General features: G+C 40.7%; 1 protein-coding gene and 1 non-coding gene across 4 annotated transcripts in view; one reads left to right on the top strand and one right to left on the bottom strand.

The window, feature by feature from the left end:
• The window catches only part of Zc3h12c (zinc finger CCCH type containing 12C), a 59,162-nt gene extending 42,483 nt beyond the window's left edge, over positions 1 to 16,679 (top strand). For all 3 annotated transcript variants that reach the window (XM_006510333.3, NM_001162921.2, NM_001368810.1), the window contains exons 4-6: positions 5,857 to 6,091; positions 8,603 to 8,709; positions 9,446 to 16,679. In XM_006510333.3, coding sequence (XP_006510396.1) covers positions 5,857 to 6,091; positions 8,603 to 8,709; positions 9,446 to 10,842 — 1,739 coding nt within the window. In that variant the 3' untranslated portion in view covers positions 10,843 to 16,679. The remainder of the gene's footprint in view (positions 1 to 5,856; positions 6,092 to 8,602; positions 8,710 to 9,445) is intronic.
• On the bottom strand, positions 10,509 to 10,625 carry Mir6244 (microRNA 6244). The gene has a single exon (NR_105750.1). It is a non-coding gene; the product is annotated as a microRNA 6244 (primary transcript).
• Positions 16,680 to 17,780: the final 1,101 nt, after the last annotated feature.

Raw genomic sequence — 17,780 nt, 5'->3', positions numbered from 1 at the left:
ATCCTCCCCACACAGTTCTACCAACTGAGGAAAATCATTCAAACATACTAGCTTATAGGAGCCATTCTCATTTAAACCACCGTAGCTATATGTTGGATATTTTTCATTTATTTGGAAACTTTAACATCAAATTTTATAAAATTCTGACTTTCTAAGGTGTTCTTAGTAGATTTATTCTAGCTTTGACATTTGCTCTATAGTATTTGGGAAAAAACGCACTGAAGATCTTCAGAAACTACTTTTGTCCTATCTCTATGAAATAGAGATAGGCAGCTCTCAAGTTCTAATGGTCACAGGACATAAAAGGCCTATTAAGACCCTGAGATATGTGATCCAGCCAAAAAGGAAGAAATTACCAGATCCCAGTTATTTATTTATTTATTTATTTATTTATTTATTTGCATTATGTTGTCACGTTTAAATGAATGAGTTTGGAACGAACATGTCCTTCTTAAGTGTTGATTGTTATTGAATGTTTGGTCCAGTTATAGAGACTCACAGGCAGCATCCAATCCTCTTCCTCCCTCCAGTGTCAACAGAAGTATGAAGGATCTATGTAAACAGAACTGCAGAACGTTTTAGAGAGGGAAGGAGGGATGGAGGGAATGAAGGAGACTGAGACAGACATACAGACTACCATGCTTCCAGTGAGAAAGATTCTTTTAAGGTTTCCTTTTTATCTAATGCCACTCAGGCATTGTTAGAATAGGATACAGTGAACAGGCAAGCATTGCTGGAGGCTAAAACCCAGGTCCAAAAGGAACTGGGGACAAATGGCTCTCTGTGGTGTTTATTAGCATACCAAAAGCACACACACACACACACACACACACACACCCCTACACCTCCGGCCACTCCTCTCAGCTCTTCTTGCCTCACCCCTACTCTAACCTTCTCCAGCTCATAGCTTTCCTTCACGGGCTTCTCATTCCCACACAACCACACAGTTTCCTCCGCGAGCTCTCTTGGTCGCCTCTCTTTGCTCTCTCTGTTTTGTGTCTCTCTTTCTCTTCCTCGCTCAGCCTCTCAGCCCCCACCATGGCCCTGTCCAGCCCACTTCTTTCTCTCTGGACTTTTCCAGATGCCTCCTGCTGTACTGTCCCTCATATCTACAAATCGAAACTTTCCCCGCAACCATACATTGGAGCGGTCACGTCCTCGCTTTATACGGGCTCCAAGTAGCTAGGTAAACTACAGAGTGGAATACCTGTGTGATCCAGCACAGAGAAACAAAATGTCGAAATAACTCTAGAAAAAAAAATACTTGCTTAGATTCTTATCTTATGCCCTATCACAATTTTTACATACTTGAAGACTTAGTTGTCAGAATTAAACCATCAAAGATTATAGTCTTTGAGTTGGAGGAAGGGAACAGCCTTTCTAAATTTAGAAAGTTTTAGAAGTGATTTGAAGGAAAAATTGATGTAATTAAAGCAAAACTTCAGTTCCAACCTTTTGATAGACTTTCTTAAAACTCAGTACCAGCCGAGCGTGGTGGCGCACGCCTTTAATCCCAGCACATGGGAGGCAGAGGCAGGCGGATTTCTGAGGCCAGCCTGGTCTACAGAGTGAGTTCCAGGACAGCTAGGGCTACACAGAGAAACCCTGTCTCAAAAAACCAAAAAAAAAAAAAAAAAGAAAAGAAAAGAAAAGAAAAAAACTCAGTACCTATTGATTACATTTTTAAAGTATACTAAGAATTCATGCTGGTGACATAAAGCCTTTACACAAATTGGCAAACACAAAGCTGTTTTTAACACATAGTGGTTGAAGTAAACAACTCAGAGGGTCCAAGTAAGGAAAAAAGAGTCCAACTTCATTAGTAGTTAAAAGCATACAAATGGGGCTGGTGAGATGGCTCAGTGGGTAAGAGCACCCGACTGCTCTTCCGAAGGTCAGAAGTTCAAATCCCAGCAACCACATGGTGGCTCACAACCATCCGTAATGAGATCTGACTCCCTCTTCTGGTGTGTCTGAAGACAGCTACAGTGTACTTACATATAATAAATAAATAAATCTTTAAAAAAAAAAAAAAAAAAAGCATACAAATGTAAATAACCACTACTTTTTATCCATCAAAGTAACACTAAAAGTGAACAGTATCCAGTGCTCCGAGGAGGCTCCCTTTACACTAAGTTACAACAGCCACCCTCAATGCATTTGTTCTTAGGCTGTCAATTGAGTAGTTCCTGCTCCATTCAAAGTTTTTCAAAATCTAAGGCAGCCAAGGTCTACTGTGAACCAAAATTATTTAATGGAAGCTTTTAGAAATAAACAGATCGTGGGAGTGGTTGGGTAGGGGAGCAGGGTGAGGAGAGGGTATAGGGGACTTTTGGGATAGCATTTGAAATGTAAATAAAGAAAATATCTAATAAAAAAATTTTTATCTTCAAAAAAAGAAGAAAAAAAGAAATAACCAGATCATGAATTTAAAATTGAAGTGTTTTGAGTCATGAGATGAAATACTGTGTTGTCCTACTATGTTCCAGCCAGGAAAGGAATGTTCCCTCTGTCCAGCATCTCCAGCCTATAGATGCTGCTCCCTCCCTCCAACCAAAGCTTTTTGCTAGCATTCTGATTGTAGTCAAATCAAAAGTTGTAAAGGATACCGTTTAAGTGAAAGGTAAAAGTTCTCAAGTTTATGAAGAAGGAAAAGGTATATGCTAAGGTTGCTAGGTCATGCAGTACAGGAAGATATTCTGAAAAATGTCAGGTTCAACATCGTTTTTGACAGCATATTGTTATAATTGTTCCATTTTTATGCTGGCTCATTTTATGCCAACTTGATACCAGCTAATGTCATTTGGGAAGAAGGGATCTCAATTAAGAAAATACCTCAACTAGACTGACCTCTAGTTGGTGGTTTCTTAATTGATGGTTGATGTGGAAGGGCCTAGCTCACTGCAGTGCCACCCCTGGGCTGATGGTCAGGGTGCTAAAAGCAAGCATGCTGAGCAAGCTATGAGGAACAAGGTATATCCATACACACACACACACACACACACACACACTTATGCACATATGTATTCTGTACTGCCTGTGTCCTCACTTGTAGCTGTGATGGGCTGTCTTGTATCCTTCTCAATGAATAAGGAGGAGGAATTACTATGCTTTAGATTTTCAAGTTCCCCTTAAAAAATGAATTCCAAGAAAATAGGCAGGGATGTAGGTGAAATTCTAGAACCAAAAATTCAGTGTACAATTATTTTCAATTGAAAAGAAAAAAGAAAAAAGAAAAAAATCAATTGTATACTCACTAGAAGAATAGTTCAATAAATTAGAACATTTTTCAGTGATCCAGTGTTTAGGCAGAATTGTGTGTGTGTGTGTGTGTGTGTGTGTGTGTGTGTAAGTGTTCCCACCCCTGCATGCACATCCAGTGACCAGAAGTCAACACTGGGTGTCCTCTATTGTTTTCTGCCTTATATGTTGTCTAGAAGCTAGATTGGCTATTGCATTCTATCTGTCTGTGTTTCCCCAGCATGGGATCTGGGTTCCAGGGCTCTGAATTGCTGGCGATTTGAACTCAGGTCCTCACGTTTGTGCACTAAGAACTTCACCCACTTAACCATCTGCCCAGCCCATAGGCATAATTATTTTTTTTTTAGAGAATATAGTACTATATAAAACTCATAACTTTTATTATGCATGTATGTGTATAAATTTATGAAATGTGTGTATGTGTGTGTATATACATGTATTAACAGTAGAAAAATTCACAGAAAATGACTTAAAGGAAATATGGAAAATGTTAAATACTCCCCAAGTTGTGTTTTTATGTTTTTATGGGATGTTCCTTTCTCCCTATTTCTTTATGCTTCTACTTTCCTAATTTTTTCATAAGTACTACTTTGATAAACAGTAGGTAGAGTATGATTAATTAAACTAAAATGGAAAGGCAACAACTGAGCCTGAGGACACAAACCTGCAGTCCAGGCTTTGAGAGGCTGAGACAACATGTCCTGTTACCTGGTCCTCAGTAAGACCATGTCTGGAAACAGAGGAAGGGAAGCAATGCTGAGATGTGCACATGCGACCTTTGTGCACATCTGAGATCAGAAAGGAAAAGAATAACACAGCAGTGGGGCACGGCTGAGTCCAGGGCAGAAGTCCCAGCATGCCAGGCAGGCCCTGGAAGACGTCAGGATACAGCTTACTTGTAAAATGATGCACAATAGTCAGAGGCTTTAAGTGCCTCCTTCCCAAAGTAATACTTTTCTTAACTAAAGCCCTCAACCACATAGTCTCTGGGGAACGGAATAGTTCCGTTCTCTCTCACTAGGTGTAGATAAGTAACCATACATTACAGTCTCCAGTCATGGATTCAGACTAGCACTATGCTAATCTAATACTCACTTAGTAAATACTTAACATGCACTAACCATGTTAACTTACTAGCTTTCTACTAAACCTGTATTTTTTTCAAGATGGAATTATCTATGTGTCATCCCAATAAATGTTTTTCTCAACCTCACAATCTGTTTCATAAGTGGAAATTAAGCAATGATGGTGACTGCTGGGCTGCCTGCAGTTACTCTGCAGGTTTCTTCAGTGAGGCTGAAAGCATACCATACATCCATCAGGAAACATCCTTCAGGGGATAAAGGGCCCTGAGGTACTCAGGAGCATGACACAGGGGATCACAGCATCCCCTGCACGCCTCCTGTAGTGGCTCCTTTATTCAGCCACTCCACAGATGTTCACTGAGAATCTTCTGATGGGCTTCATGGGCTGGGTGCTGATGAGTAATTATAAAAAATTATTCATTGGCAATTATCAGCACATTTCAGAGGCCAGGATGCAGACCATGTGACGCCCGTGACTATAGCAGCACTCACTTCTAACCCGCTGTCTTCCTTGTGAACCTGTGCTCTGCAGTGTTTCCTTTGCTTCCTTCATCACTACGTGTCCAACTCTCACCATCACAGCTCCTAGTTAGGAACAAAACCTACAAAACATACCCACAGATGAGAGGAATGTGCCTGTTGCTCAAAACTGAACCAAATAACAGCTTAGTATGACTGTCCCTTTGGCACAATGCTTGAGAGGCTGTGTTGTCACCCGAGTGCTTGTGGCTTCAGCACCAAAGCTTTTGTAAAATTTCAATAATAGAATAGGAAGAACAGCAATATCAACCAACCAGATCCCCCAGAGCTCTCAGAGATGAAACCACCAACCAAAGAGTACTGTGGCTCCAGACACATATGTAGCAGAGGGTGGCATTGTCTGGCATCAGTTGGAAGAGAAGCCCTTGGTCCTGTGAAGGCTCGATTCCCCAGTGTAGGGGAAGGCCAGGGCAGTGAGGTGGGAGTGGGTGGGTGGGTGGGTAAGCACCCTTAAAGAAGCAGGGGGAGGGAGGAAGGGATAGGGGTTTTCCAAAGGGGAAACTGGGAAAGGCGATAACATTTGAAATGTAAATACATAAAATATCCAATAAAATTTTTTTAATTTTAAAAAAGAAATTTCTATTGTTGAGAGTTACTGATTATGCTACATCTTACAACTGAGAGTCATAATCTATACAGTCCAGTTCTTATTTAAGAAAAGAAACAAAACAAAACCAAAAACACCCTCACCAGGAAACTGGAGAGATAGCTCAGAAGAGCTTGTGCTTAATTCCCAGCACCTAGATGGTGCTTACAGCCATCTCTAACTACAGTTCCACTGGATCTAACAACCTCTTGTGACCTCTGTGGGAACCAGGCATACACAGTGCACATTCCTACATCAAGCAAAACACTCATATACATAAAATAAATATCTTTTTAATTAAAAAGAAAACCTCTCATCATATGAAAGTCACTATGTATCTAATTATGTATTTACTCCTGAAATTCCACCCTTTTCTTGTTGCAGATCAGGAAATTTTACGTAAACTAGAGAAGGAAAAAATCCTGGTATTCACACCATCACGGCGTGTCCAGGGCAGGCGAGTGGTGTGCTATGATGACAGATTCATCGTGAAGCTGGCTTTTGAGTCCGATGGTATAATTGTGTCCAATGATAACTACAGAGATTTGGCAAATGAGAAACCAGAATGGAAGAAGTTCATAGATGAGCGGTTATTGATGTATTCCTTTGTCAATGACAAGTAAGTAAGCCGGCTGTCCCCAGCAGCTGCAGTAGTAGCCTTTCCATTTGGCCACTGACCAGATCTGAGATAGGTTTCTTTTGACCACCAGTTTCCTATTTGTCCTGATGGGAGCCAACAACTGAATACTTGTACCATAGAAGGGCCAGTGTGAGCTTTGTGAGGCTTCTTAGACTCTGTCTCAAGGGCCTGGCTGACAGAAATATCTGTCCCCCCAAAATGCCTGTCAAGTCCACTTAGAGCATGATAGCTTACTAAACACACACATTTAACAGTCTGTTTGTTTGTTTGTTTGTTTGTTTGTTTTTGAAGGAAGACTGTGGTCATGATTGCAGACTTAAAGTTAGTAAAAGGGCAATTGACATAAACAAGCACAAGTTACAAGAAGCAAAAATACTTACAAACATGTGGAAGACATTTACCTATTGTTAATCTAAACCCAACATGAGTTTATTTTCTCACCTGATTAATTCACAAAACTAAGAACACTTGTTCTATTAAAGATACATAAAACCTAGGGCTGGAGAGATGGCTTAGAGTTAAGAGCACTGTCTGCTTTTCTAGAGGACTCAGGTTGAAGTCTGAGCACCCACATGACAGTTCACAACCCTCCGTAACTCCAGTTCCAGGAGATCCGACACTTCCTCTGACCTCTTTGAGCACTCATACACATGCTGCAAGACGACTGCAGGCCAACACCCATGCACAGAAAGGTAGGACACACATGCAGGCCAACACCCATGCACAGAGATAGGACACACATGCAGGCCAACACCCATGCACAGAGATAGGACACACTTGTGCAAAGTGAGGGTTGGCACGCACCTGTGGTCTCAGCACTCTGTAGGCTGGGACAGGAGAATCATGAGTTCAAGACCATCTGGGCTACATAGTGAGACTCTCAAAAGGAAAGAGAGTCATGGAAACATGAGTGAACATGAAAAATATTTTTATTTAGCAGTACTGGGGATGACCATGTGCTGTACCACTGACCTACAGCTCTAACTCTAGGTTTCTTACTGAATTTTTCTTTTATCATAGTAACACTACATATTAAGTGCTTTCTTTAGCCATTTTGATTGTTCCTCTTTGAGTTTCTTTATTGCTCACATTCTCATTTTGCAGGTAAACACTTGGGCTTATTTCAAGCTAGAACAAAGATGTTACAAGTATTCAAATTTATTTCTGTGCATGATATATGAATTTTTCTTTCCTCCATTGATAGACAACCCAATGGTACGCTTATGCCCTTAGATTTAGTTCCTTCTTTTAGTAGCAGGATCAATGCCAAGACCTCACTTATGCATGCTAGGCAAACATTCTGCCACACTCAATTACAGCCTCAACATTTTTGTTTCTTAGTCTTTTTGAGATGATCTATTATTAACTCAGACTGGCCTTGAACTCATTCTGAAGTCTAGGAAGCCTGGATGTGCCTTAACTTCCTCCCCTCTTTCAAGACTAAGAGTCTTGCCCTCCTCCCTTGGCCTGTGGCAACTGGGATCATAGGCGTGTTCCACCTCTGCGCCTTCTGTTTTCTCTCAGCTGAGAAGTCATTGCTCCAATGGGAAGAGAACAGACTTCAGAGTTGTGTACACTTGAATCTTGACCTCAGAGTTGGATATCAGATACAAAGTATTTTAATTTATCTGATCCTGAGTGAGAATTATTGATTGATCTATAATTGGAGCTTGTACTTGGAGATACAGTGGTGTGTGAGGCTCATCTGGCACATAGTGGTGTCTGTCCTCATTGCTGTCCCTCCCTTCTCCACCTGCCCTGCATTCCCTTGCCAGATGGCTGTTCACAGAGCTCTCCTAAAATGCCCTGGTACTCAGTACTCTAATCCCAAGACTGAGAGGAAGAAAGAAAAACAGTAGTGCCAGGCAGTGGTGGTGCACGCCTTTAATCCCAGCACTTGGGAGGCAGAGGCAGGCATATTTCTGAGTTCGGTGCCAGCCTGGTCCACAGAGTGAGTTCCAGGACAGCCAGGGCTACACAGAGAAACCTTTTCTGGAAAAACCAAAAATAAAATGAATGAATGAATAAATGAAAGAGAGAAAGAAAGAAAGATGGTAGCACATTCTGTCACAAAAGTTATTTAAATTAAAACAGATACAAGTTAAGGGGAGAATGGAACATTATAGGAGAATGTAGTTTAAAGTTTGGGTTTTTTTCTAATTTTTTTTCTTTTTTGGGGGGTTGGGGGTGGGTGTTTCAAGACAGGGTTTCTCTGTATAGCCCTGGCTGTCCTGGAACTCATTTTGTAGACTAGGCTGGCACCGAAATCAGAAATCCACCCACCTCTGCCTCCCAAGTCCTGGGATTAAAGGCGTGCACCACTACCACCCGGCTGTTTTGGTTTTTTTTTTTTTTTTTCTTTCTAATTTTACAAATATTAGTCTAACACATGGAATAAAATTTCAAAAGAAAAAGAATAAATGAATATATCTTTAAGATTAGAATAACCTTCTTTTTGTGTGTCATTCTTTATTGTTATCTCTGTGACAGGTTCATGCCCCCAGATGACCCTCTTGGCAGACATGGCCCAAGTCTGGATAATTTTCTGAGGAAGAAACCCATTGTTCCTGAGCACAAAAAGCAGCCTTGTCCCTATGGTAACTGTCCTTATGGATACTTGACATGTGCCTTTAGAATCCAGCGCGTTGATAGACACTGCAAACTTCATGTGCTGTCTACTATCTGCTTCTTTTGGTTATAAGTAAACTTAAGGGAGTGTGCTAGCCTTAAACAATTGTTTGTTACTTATTTGGGTTCAATATAGGATTTCTCAGTGTGAGAGTAGTGCTAATTCTGTGTCAAGTTACTCTTTATGGGAATGAATGAAAATTAGGAATTCTTTTTTCTTTCTTGTTTTTTGGGGTTTTTTTTTGTTTTTTTGGGGGGGGTTGTTGTTTTTGTTTTGTTTTGTTTTGTTTTTGTTTTTGTTTTTTCTGAGACAGGGTTTCTCTGTGTAGCCCTGGCTGTCCTGGAACTCACTCTGTAGACCAGGCTGGCCTTGAACTCAGAAGTCCTCCTGCCTCTGCCTCCCTAGGAATTCTTTTATGTAGGTATGCATCAGATAAGTGTAGCCCTGTTGCTCTTCATAGCAGACTTTCCCACCCAGTTGTAAAGACGTGGAAGAGAAGAGGCAGATCTGATCTGAGAGATCAACTTCGAGCTTCCTCGGTGCTCTTCCTAGTAAGCAAGAAGACCAAGGAGAGCGAGGAACACACTAAGACCTAGCCCAGCTCCCATTTCTGCCTTTGTTACACACGTTCAGATAGCCCCGCCTCACTGACTGTGCAGGACCTCATGGTGTGCTCCTTTGCCTAACTGATTTTATCTCCCTAGGAAAGAAGTGTACGTATGGACACAAGTGCAAATACTACCACCCAGAAAGGGGCAGTCAGCCTCAGCGGTCAGTGGCTGATGAACTTCGTGCCATGTCTAGAAACACAGCAGCCAAAACTACAAATGAAGGGGGACTGGTGAAAAGCAACAGTGTTCCTTGCAGCACCAAGGCAGACAGCACTTCGGATGTTAAACGCGGTGCTCCAAAGAGGCAGTCAGACCCAAGCATAAGGACTCACGTCTACCAAGACATAGAGGAGAAGCTTCCCACCAAAAACAAGTTGGAAACCAGGTCTGTACCTTCCTTAGTTAGTATCCCGGCCACTTCTACTGCAAAACCCCAAAGCACTACACCTTTAAGCAATGGCCTTCCATCTGGAGTTCATTTCCCACCTCAGGATCAAAGACCACAGGGACAATACCCTCCAATGATGATGGCAACCAAAAATCATGGAACGCCAATGCCTTATGAACAGTATCCAAAATGTGACTCCCCTGTTGACGTTGGATATTATTCCATGTTGAATGCATATTCTAATCTGAGTATCTCAGGCCCCCGAAGTCCTGAAAGGCGTTTCTCACTAGACACTGATTACAGAGTAAACTCTGTGGCTTCAGACTGCAGCAGTGAAGGGAGCATGAGTTGTGGGAGCAGCGACTCCTACGTGGGGTACAATGACCGCTCCTATGTCAGCTCTCCTGACCCACAGCTGGAAGAGAGTCTCAAGTGTCAGCACATGCACCCCCACAGCCGCCTTAATTCCCAGCCCTTCCTGCAGAATTTCCACGATCCCTTAACCAGAGTCCAGAGTTACAGTCACGAAGAACCAAAGTTCCATCCCAAGCGTCCTCTTCCACACTTGGCTATGCATCTGCAGCACCCTGCCGTGGGTGCCCGCTCCAGCTGTCCTGGCGATTACCCCTCCCCACCAAGTTCAGCACATTCGAAGGCACCACACCTAGGGAGGTCCTTAGTGGCCACGAGAATAGACAGCATTTCTGATTCCCGACTCTATGATAGTTCTCCTTCAAGACAAAGAAAGCCTTATTCTCGCCAGGAAGGCCTAGGAAGCTGGGGTAGGCCAAGCTATGGGCTGGAAGCATATGGCTATCGGCAGACGTACTCCTTACCCGATAATTCCACGCCCCCATGCTATGAGTCGATCACCTTCCAGAGCCTGCCTGAGCAGCAGGAACCCACCTGGAGAATCCCCTACTGTGGAATGCCACACGATCCTCCAAGGTACCAGGACAACCGAGAGAAGATTTTTATCAATTTGTGTAACATCTTCCCCCCTGACCTTGTGAGGCTCGTCATGAAAAGGAATCCTCATATGACGGATGCCCAGCAGCTCGCCGCAGCCATCTTAGTGGAGAAATCGCAGCTGGGTTACTGAAAGCATGATGCATCTTTGTGGTGTTGAGTAGTTTTTTGTTCAGCTCAGTTGCTGAGGGAGGTTTGCTACAATAGCACATGTGATCTCCTTCTCGGCAGGGAGGTTATATAGTATCCATTTATGTGAAATACTGTATCATGGAATTGTATGGAACCCCACTTGGTGGACTTATCACGGGATTGCTTTACATTCAAACTTTTTTTTTTTTTTTTTAACATTTCCTTTTTAAAGCTATATACACTTGGCTGGAAATTTCTCCAGTTTGATTTACTAGATGTATCTGTGATCTTTGATATTCCTCTTTGGTGCATCAGGGGTTTATATGCAGCACTTTTTATCCTTGTTTCCTGTCTTATTAACTTGGTGTTTGTCTGTCAACTGCAAGCAATTGCAGCACCTTCAGAATGTGGAGGTACCGGGCTAGACCTAGCAAACAATGTCCTCAAGCCAAGCGTAGCTAGAATCCTTTACAGCTTTTTAAGTTATTTTTATTTGGGGAAAGTGGGCTTCTTTGTGCTATAATCATTATTTATAGGAACAAAGATATACTACAGCACTGACTTTATATTTTTAAAAAATTTAAGCTTCCAGTTATGTTAAAATGGAAATAGTACATATTAGAGTGATTCCCGGTATGGCACTTTTTATTATTTTATTTTTGTTTGGATGTTTCCTGTTAAGAAAATTAGTTATTTTAAATGGTCAGTTTAAAAGAAAGCAGATGCAATCAATCGAAAAAAAATGTTTCTTTTTTATGAATAAGGCAAAAGCTGTGACTATTACAGGTTAGGGCTTTGCTTTCTAGCTAAAATGTGCTTTTTGACAGTAGAAGTGGGATTGAAGTCCTTGATTTCCATTAACATGTATTTTTAATCTGTCTTTTTGTGGGAGGCACAGTACTGGATGAATAGCCCTTTCTCAGTACTTGCCTGTTTTTAATGAATCCAAGTATTCTCAATGCAACTTTTATATTGAATACACTCTAGCTTCCTGCTATTTACTGAGGCTGGCCTGAGGTGGTCTGATGTGTTGAGGATATGCAACATTTACTGATACTGCACTAGAGAAATGGCAATGGAGGACTTGTAAATGGTAACTTAAAGTTTTTGTAAGATATTGTATATTTTCCATTTTCCTGAAGGTAGTTTTTTTGGGGAGCCTGCTATAATATTAAGGCCAGACTCTTGCCACAAATAGTGTAGTTTTAGATACAGACTAAAGTCTGTTCTAGTATTAGTAAGGGATATTTCTGGTTGCAACGTCATGGCTTTTGCTTGCTGTAGCGACCTTTCTGAGCATCAGAGATGGATCTATGGCAGACAGTGCAGACAGTGCTGTGATGGACAGAGGCTGCCTCTGACGTTACTTGTTGCAGCGACAAGTCTAGCTCTGCTCCTGTAGTCAGCCTGGAGGCTTGGTCTAGATGCTCCTGCAGTCTGAGAGAGGCAAAGCCCTGGAAACCAGAAAGTACCTTTTACTGTTGATACAAATTGTATCTTTTTAACAATAAGAACTATTTTGATTTGTAGATCTAGTTAAAAACACAAATGTGTAACTATAATTAGACTTTTGGGCAACATTTTATCCCTTATTTAAATAAAAAAAATTTTTAAAGGAAAATTGAAGTCTAGAATAGGATAGAAAATAAAAGTAACAATTAAGGTAAATAAAGGTGTCTGTCTTAGTTTTATATATTAAAATATATTAAATAAATTTATTGGCATTTTCTTTTTCCTAAAACTTACCTAGTGTGAACTTAACTTAAAATAAAGGTAAAATGCTGCCTGAAAATAATGTCCAAGCATCTTCGACTAGGATAACATTTTCACTACTTGTGTGACACTGTGTGTTGCATGGAGTAGGATTTGGGTACACAGTAAATGCTTCTAAACGGCATTGTGCATATTAGCATATCCAATAATCTGAACCATGTTCAGCAAACTTAATTCAGGAAAGTGATGTTCTACAGTTACTGCTGTTGTGTTTGAGTGAGCGTGGCACACATCTGTTCCCGGAGTGCTGCAGGTGGTGCCACCCCAGCCCTCCCGAGTGCTGTGTCTGAGAGTGACACAGCCGACCTGTGAAACTGTCCTTGATTCTCTCAGTCATAATCTAAAGGACAAGTTGAAATGTGGAGGCTAAGTGAATGCCAAGAACAGGGTTGCAAATGTGGGGTTCCTCATACCCAGGCTGCCCAGCCACATTGTGAGGCCAGGCTAGGAAGTCAGTTAATGAACATGTCACTTTTGCTTCATATTAGCACTGTGATTGTTTGGAAATGGGCACACTTGACTAAAATGGTTTAAGCGAGACCTTAGGTAAAAAGGATATGACTTAAAATTTGGCCTTCTTACATTTTTAGCTGAAGTTGCCCTCTTTTTCATCTCTGCCAGTGTGTGTCATGGAGTGGGTAGCTCTGACCCACCCACTCCTACATTTCTCAGTGCCATTGGCTGTGTGCTAAGAAAAGGTTTTCTTATGACAAGAGGACAGTCTGTCTGTCCCCTTTGATAAAGCACCAATGCTGCTTTCAGACGTTAAGAATAAGGTGATTGGCAAATTTTAGCTACATCAGTTTCTCAAAAAACAAAACAAAACAAAAACCTCAGGTAATAAGTAAAAGGAGTCCATTATCAAATTTGTAGCTGATCATAAACCTTAATTTTAGCTAGAATATTTCTTCCCAATCTCTAATTTCTATTTAAGAGACTAGCTAAAATAAATAAATAACCTGAAATGGTGTGCTAATGAATAGTAAAAGTCAGAATTGGTCAGCTGATTAAAAAGGACTCAGACTGGAATATTCTGCCCCTGAATAATAGACAGTCAACTGTACTTTATGCAGTAATAGCAGTTTGTTGTCCCTGTGTCTTAGTCCAGAGGGAATAGTACCTAACTGGCCAAAATGGCCCTCAGAATTTCCTCTTTTCTTGCATGTAATATAGACATTTCTTGTTATCCTAATGGGAGTTTGTCACTGACCTAAACAGTGAAAGTAATGGTCGCCAGTAAAATATTTGACACTGGTGACAACTTGAATTTTTGATTTCATGAAAATACATTTATGAAAATATGTAATTACCTAAAGAGGGTGTTTTATATATACACGTTTGTTATGAAGTATTAAAAAATAGGGGGTTGTCTTTCAATGGATAACATTTTCCTGATTGAACGGTGTCTTTGAGTTGTGAATGACCAAGTCTAGGGTCTATTTGACCAATGATAAGATTCAGAACCTCTTACATGGAAAGAAACACTTGGTTTTATTCTTGGTATTTTTAAAGATTATTTTGATAATTTTAATAGAATGTGTAATTTTTAAATACACAAAAGTAGTATTGATTATACAAATGATTATTTAACATGTCTTTTATGGATGTATCTATATGTATATAGACAGTAATATATTTATAAAACAATATACTTTATGTTGTATTTTTTAGTTTGTAATGAATGTAAGTATGACTGTGTGTATGTGAGCAAGCACTCACATGTGTGTACATGTGCACACACGTGTTGATGTGTCTGTCTGCCTGTGTTTGAATGCTGAAACCTCTTTCCCTGACTTGCTGGGATTTACTCTAAAATGTATTTGGGTTTTGCTCCTTTTAATACCCTTATTCCTTATTCAAGATAAAATAAGAGGTACAGTTTTCTTGTCTGTCTGTTGCCAGATGGCTCTTCCATTGTATTAATCTCTAATTCTTAGAGAAGGCCTGACATCAAGCAGATTATGACTGGAGATAATGACTATGTTCCAAATATATTAAAAGTGAACCCCGCTGTGATGTGAAAATTTCAGGATCCACACCAATGAACAGAATAAGCCTAGAAGATCGAGTCATCCACACACCAGAGTTCGAGGAGGCCTGGGACCTGTGACAAGGAAGACACGTGTGTTCTAGATGCTCTCTCTATAGGATCTGGTAGTCAATAATTCAGGCTTCTCTGAGAATCAGATAGTCTCTTTACTGTACACCTTTGCCTTTACAGTGTGACAGCCACAGGTAGCATAGAGATGAAAATGTGACCTTTTAAATAAAATTTTATTTACAGAAACAAGCAACAGGCCAGTTTTTACCTGTGGGCCATTCCCCAGCCCTGTCCTTGAGGGAAAAAAAGCCAGACATCTTAAGCTGTAAATTCTTGTGCATGTTAATATAATCAACAATAGCTGTATCTCAGCAGCCATCTAGAGGCAGTATGACGAGTCACTGGTGTCCTTCAGAAGATGGCTGTGCAACAGTCACAGGGAAGCATTTGTTACGTTCAGCACATCCATCATTTGAGATGTCACTTATCTAGCCACCAAGAAATCTATAAAAGAAAGGTATCAGGACTGGGAATTTTGCTTAAGTTCTTATTTTTAAGTAGGACTCCTTTATCTTTTGTTTCTCAGTGGCCTCGTGGGCCAAAAACCAGCCTTTTTTTTTTTTTAACTCAGCCACATGTTTTTCAAGATTGCATTTGTCAGTTACGTTTTTCTGTTAGGTTTTTGTCTTCTGATGCTTAACAGACTTACCCTTCTTTACAAGTGAGTTTAAAGATTAACATACTATAACTTCACAGTGTCAGATTTCTCTGTGATGTTTAAAGCTGACTAGACCAATGAGTGTATTTTTTACATTGTCACTCTTAATAAGAAACATGCGTCTTCTTTCTCTGTCTGAATGTTCACTATGGAGTGTTTAGCTACCTTAGGGCCTGCCATGGGAGTGATGCTCTCATGAGCACCTGCGAGTCTGAATTGATTGAAGGTACACACCACTGAACATGCTCATTCACACTGCTCCATTCATGGTATCTCAGCAATAACACTATCTTTACAGGATTGTTAAATAGCTACGAAAACTACCGCCTACTTAAGTAGTTACACCTTCTTTTAAAATTGGAGTGCAGTCCTGGCTTTATCAGTATTGATGTTTTGTCTGTTACACCCTCTCACCTCCTGCCTGTCACCCATGTTATGTCAACACTGTCATATTTATACATGGCTTTTCCCCTAGGATCCTCAATCCTTCAGACCTAAACACAATTTCAGGTTTTGACCATTTGACAGTAGAAAATGTCTATGCATGTTTTCAATCCTTACAAACCTGTGAAGTTTTATTTCTTAATCCATGTACTGAACTTTCTGTCCAGGTGAACAAGATGCTTCCCAGAAAAGCTTTTCCCACTTCTATCTAAAGCAGCTCATGTCTTTAAGACAAAGAAGTGCGCGGTTGTTTTGTAAGGTATAAACACATACATGGGTGTATGTATGTATGTATGTATGTATATATTTCCTCTGGGGTTTTTTTAATTATAAATTTTCAACCTTCTGTGAAATACTCACAAATGGTCAAATACTGCAGACAGGGTATACCCTCGCTGTCAGGTCTTCTATTCCTCCCAACTGTAGCTTTTTGCCAGTAGAGAATTTCCTTACTCATCCTTCAAGCTTTTCTTACAGGAAAAATAAAGTAATGAATATGTTTAGATCAACCATTTTATAAACATATTATTCTGTTTATCACTATCTGTTCTGTATGTTTCTGTATAGAACTTTTACAATTCCCAAAACAGTGGAAATAGCTATATGATTCTGCCATAGAGGGGGAGATTCTAAGATATCCATCTTTCTTGTGGCAGGTGGTTGTTACATGAAAAAATAGATCTCATATGATGGCATAGATTCTAAATAAACAAAGCATTTCCTTTTCTGTTCCCCTGGCTTTCTCAGATTCTGTGATTAGTGACATTGGGCTACACATGTTCAGCATTGATGTAAATGTTAGAGCCACAATTAATTCCTATTAAACTGAAATTAAATGTCAAAAATTAGTCATGACTCAAAACATGGTAAGAGTGTTTTCTTTCTCTTAGTCTCTAAGATGTTTTGTTTCTGGTGATTCTGAAGTGCCTGGTTGTTTAGCTAAGACAGTGTGGTTGTGGATAGGGACTTTATCCACTGAGTTTATAGAAAGGCTGGAAAGTGTAGGTGTGCTTGTTCTGATGAAGGCCAGCAGGGCATTAAAAGGTACTGAGCAGGCTTCTCTTCATGGGGCAGTATAGACTGGAATGGTATACCAACTTGGGGAACTGTGAACTCTAAACAGGCTCCAAGTGTATCCTTCAAGGTCTCTTGTCTTGTAAGTTAAACGGGAGTCTAAAAGCAACACAGTCAATATGAGTATTAAAAAAGAAAAAAAAAAACAGCAGACCAAACAAATAATAGATAAGTTTTATTTTGTTGCTAGTTGAGGCTCAAAACCCTAGATGGCTATAGACAATGTGTCATTTCTTTCAGAGATTGGGAGAGACTGCAGGCAGAGGTCAACATGTGAAACTCGTGCTTGAGTGCATCTTGCACATGTTAGTATGATGAGAGACACCGCACACACAGTTTGCCAGATCAAGCAGATGAACTGAGTCTTTCCCAAATCCCCTTGTAAAGTGGCACTGACACCTTTTCCTGTCTGTAGTACACGAGAAGGAGGAGAACTCCACGGCAGGGACAGATGAGTGCAGTGCTGCCTGGCCCTGCTCTTGAGCCTTGAGACGGGGAACTGGACCCTTGCTGACCTCCAGAGCTTGTTTTCCTGACCCAATGGCAGGAATTTTGGTCAGTGGAAATATTCTACTTCTGTTGTGGTCATTATAACAGGATGTTCTGATTAAATTCTAGTGGGATTTTCCTCCTCTGCCACTTTGCAGACCTTTGCTTTGCTTTTTCTCCAGTGTTGTCCCTAAAATTGGCACTTTCCATTGGCCAGTGTCAGCTGGTCATCTGCCCCTTCTCCCACTTCCTTATCTACATATGAGCTGAGACCTTGCAGTCTCAGACTGTGCTCATACACTTGAAGCACTGGTGCTCTTAGTTGCCAGAGACTCCAACATATCCAAAAGCAGTACATCAAAAGCACTTAGAGGGAGAGGCGTCTAGCCTTCCCAGGACT

Source organism: Mus musculus, chromosome 9 (assembly GCF_000001635.26).
Source record: "Mus musculus strain C57BL/6J chromosome 9, GRCm38.p6 C57BL/6J".
Lineage (NCBI taxonomy): Eukaryota > Metazoa > Chordata > Mammalia > Rodentia > Muridae > Mus > Mus musculus.
This window is presented reverse-complemented; position numbering and strand designations above follow the sequence as displayed.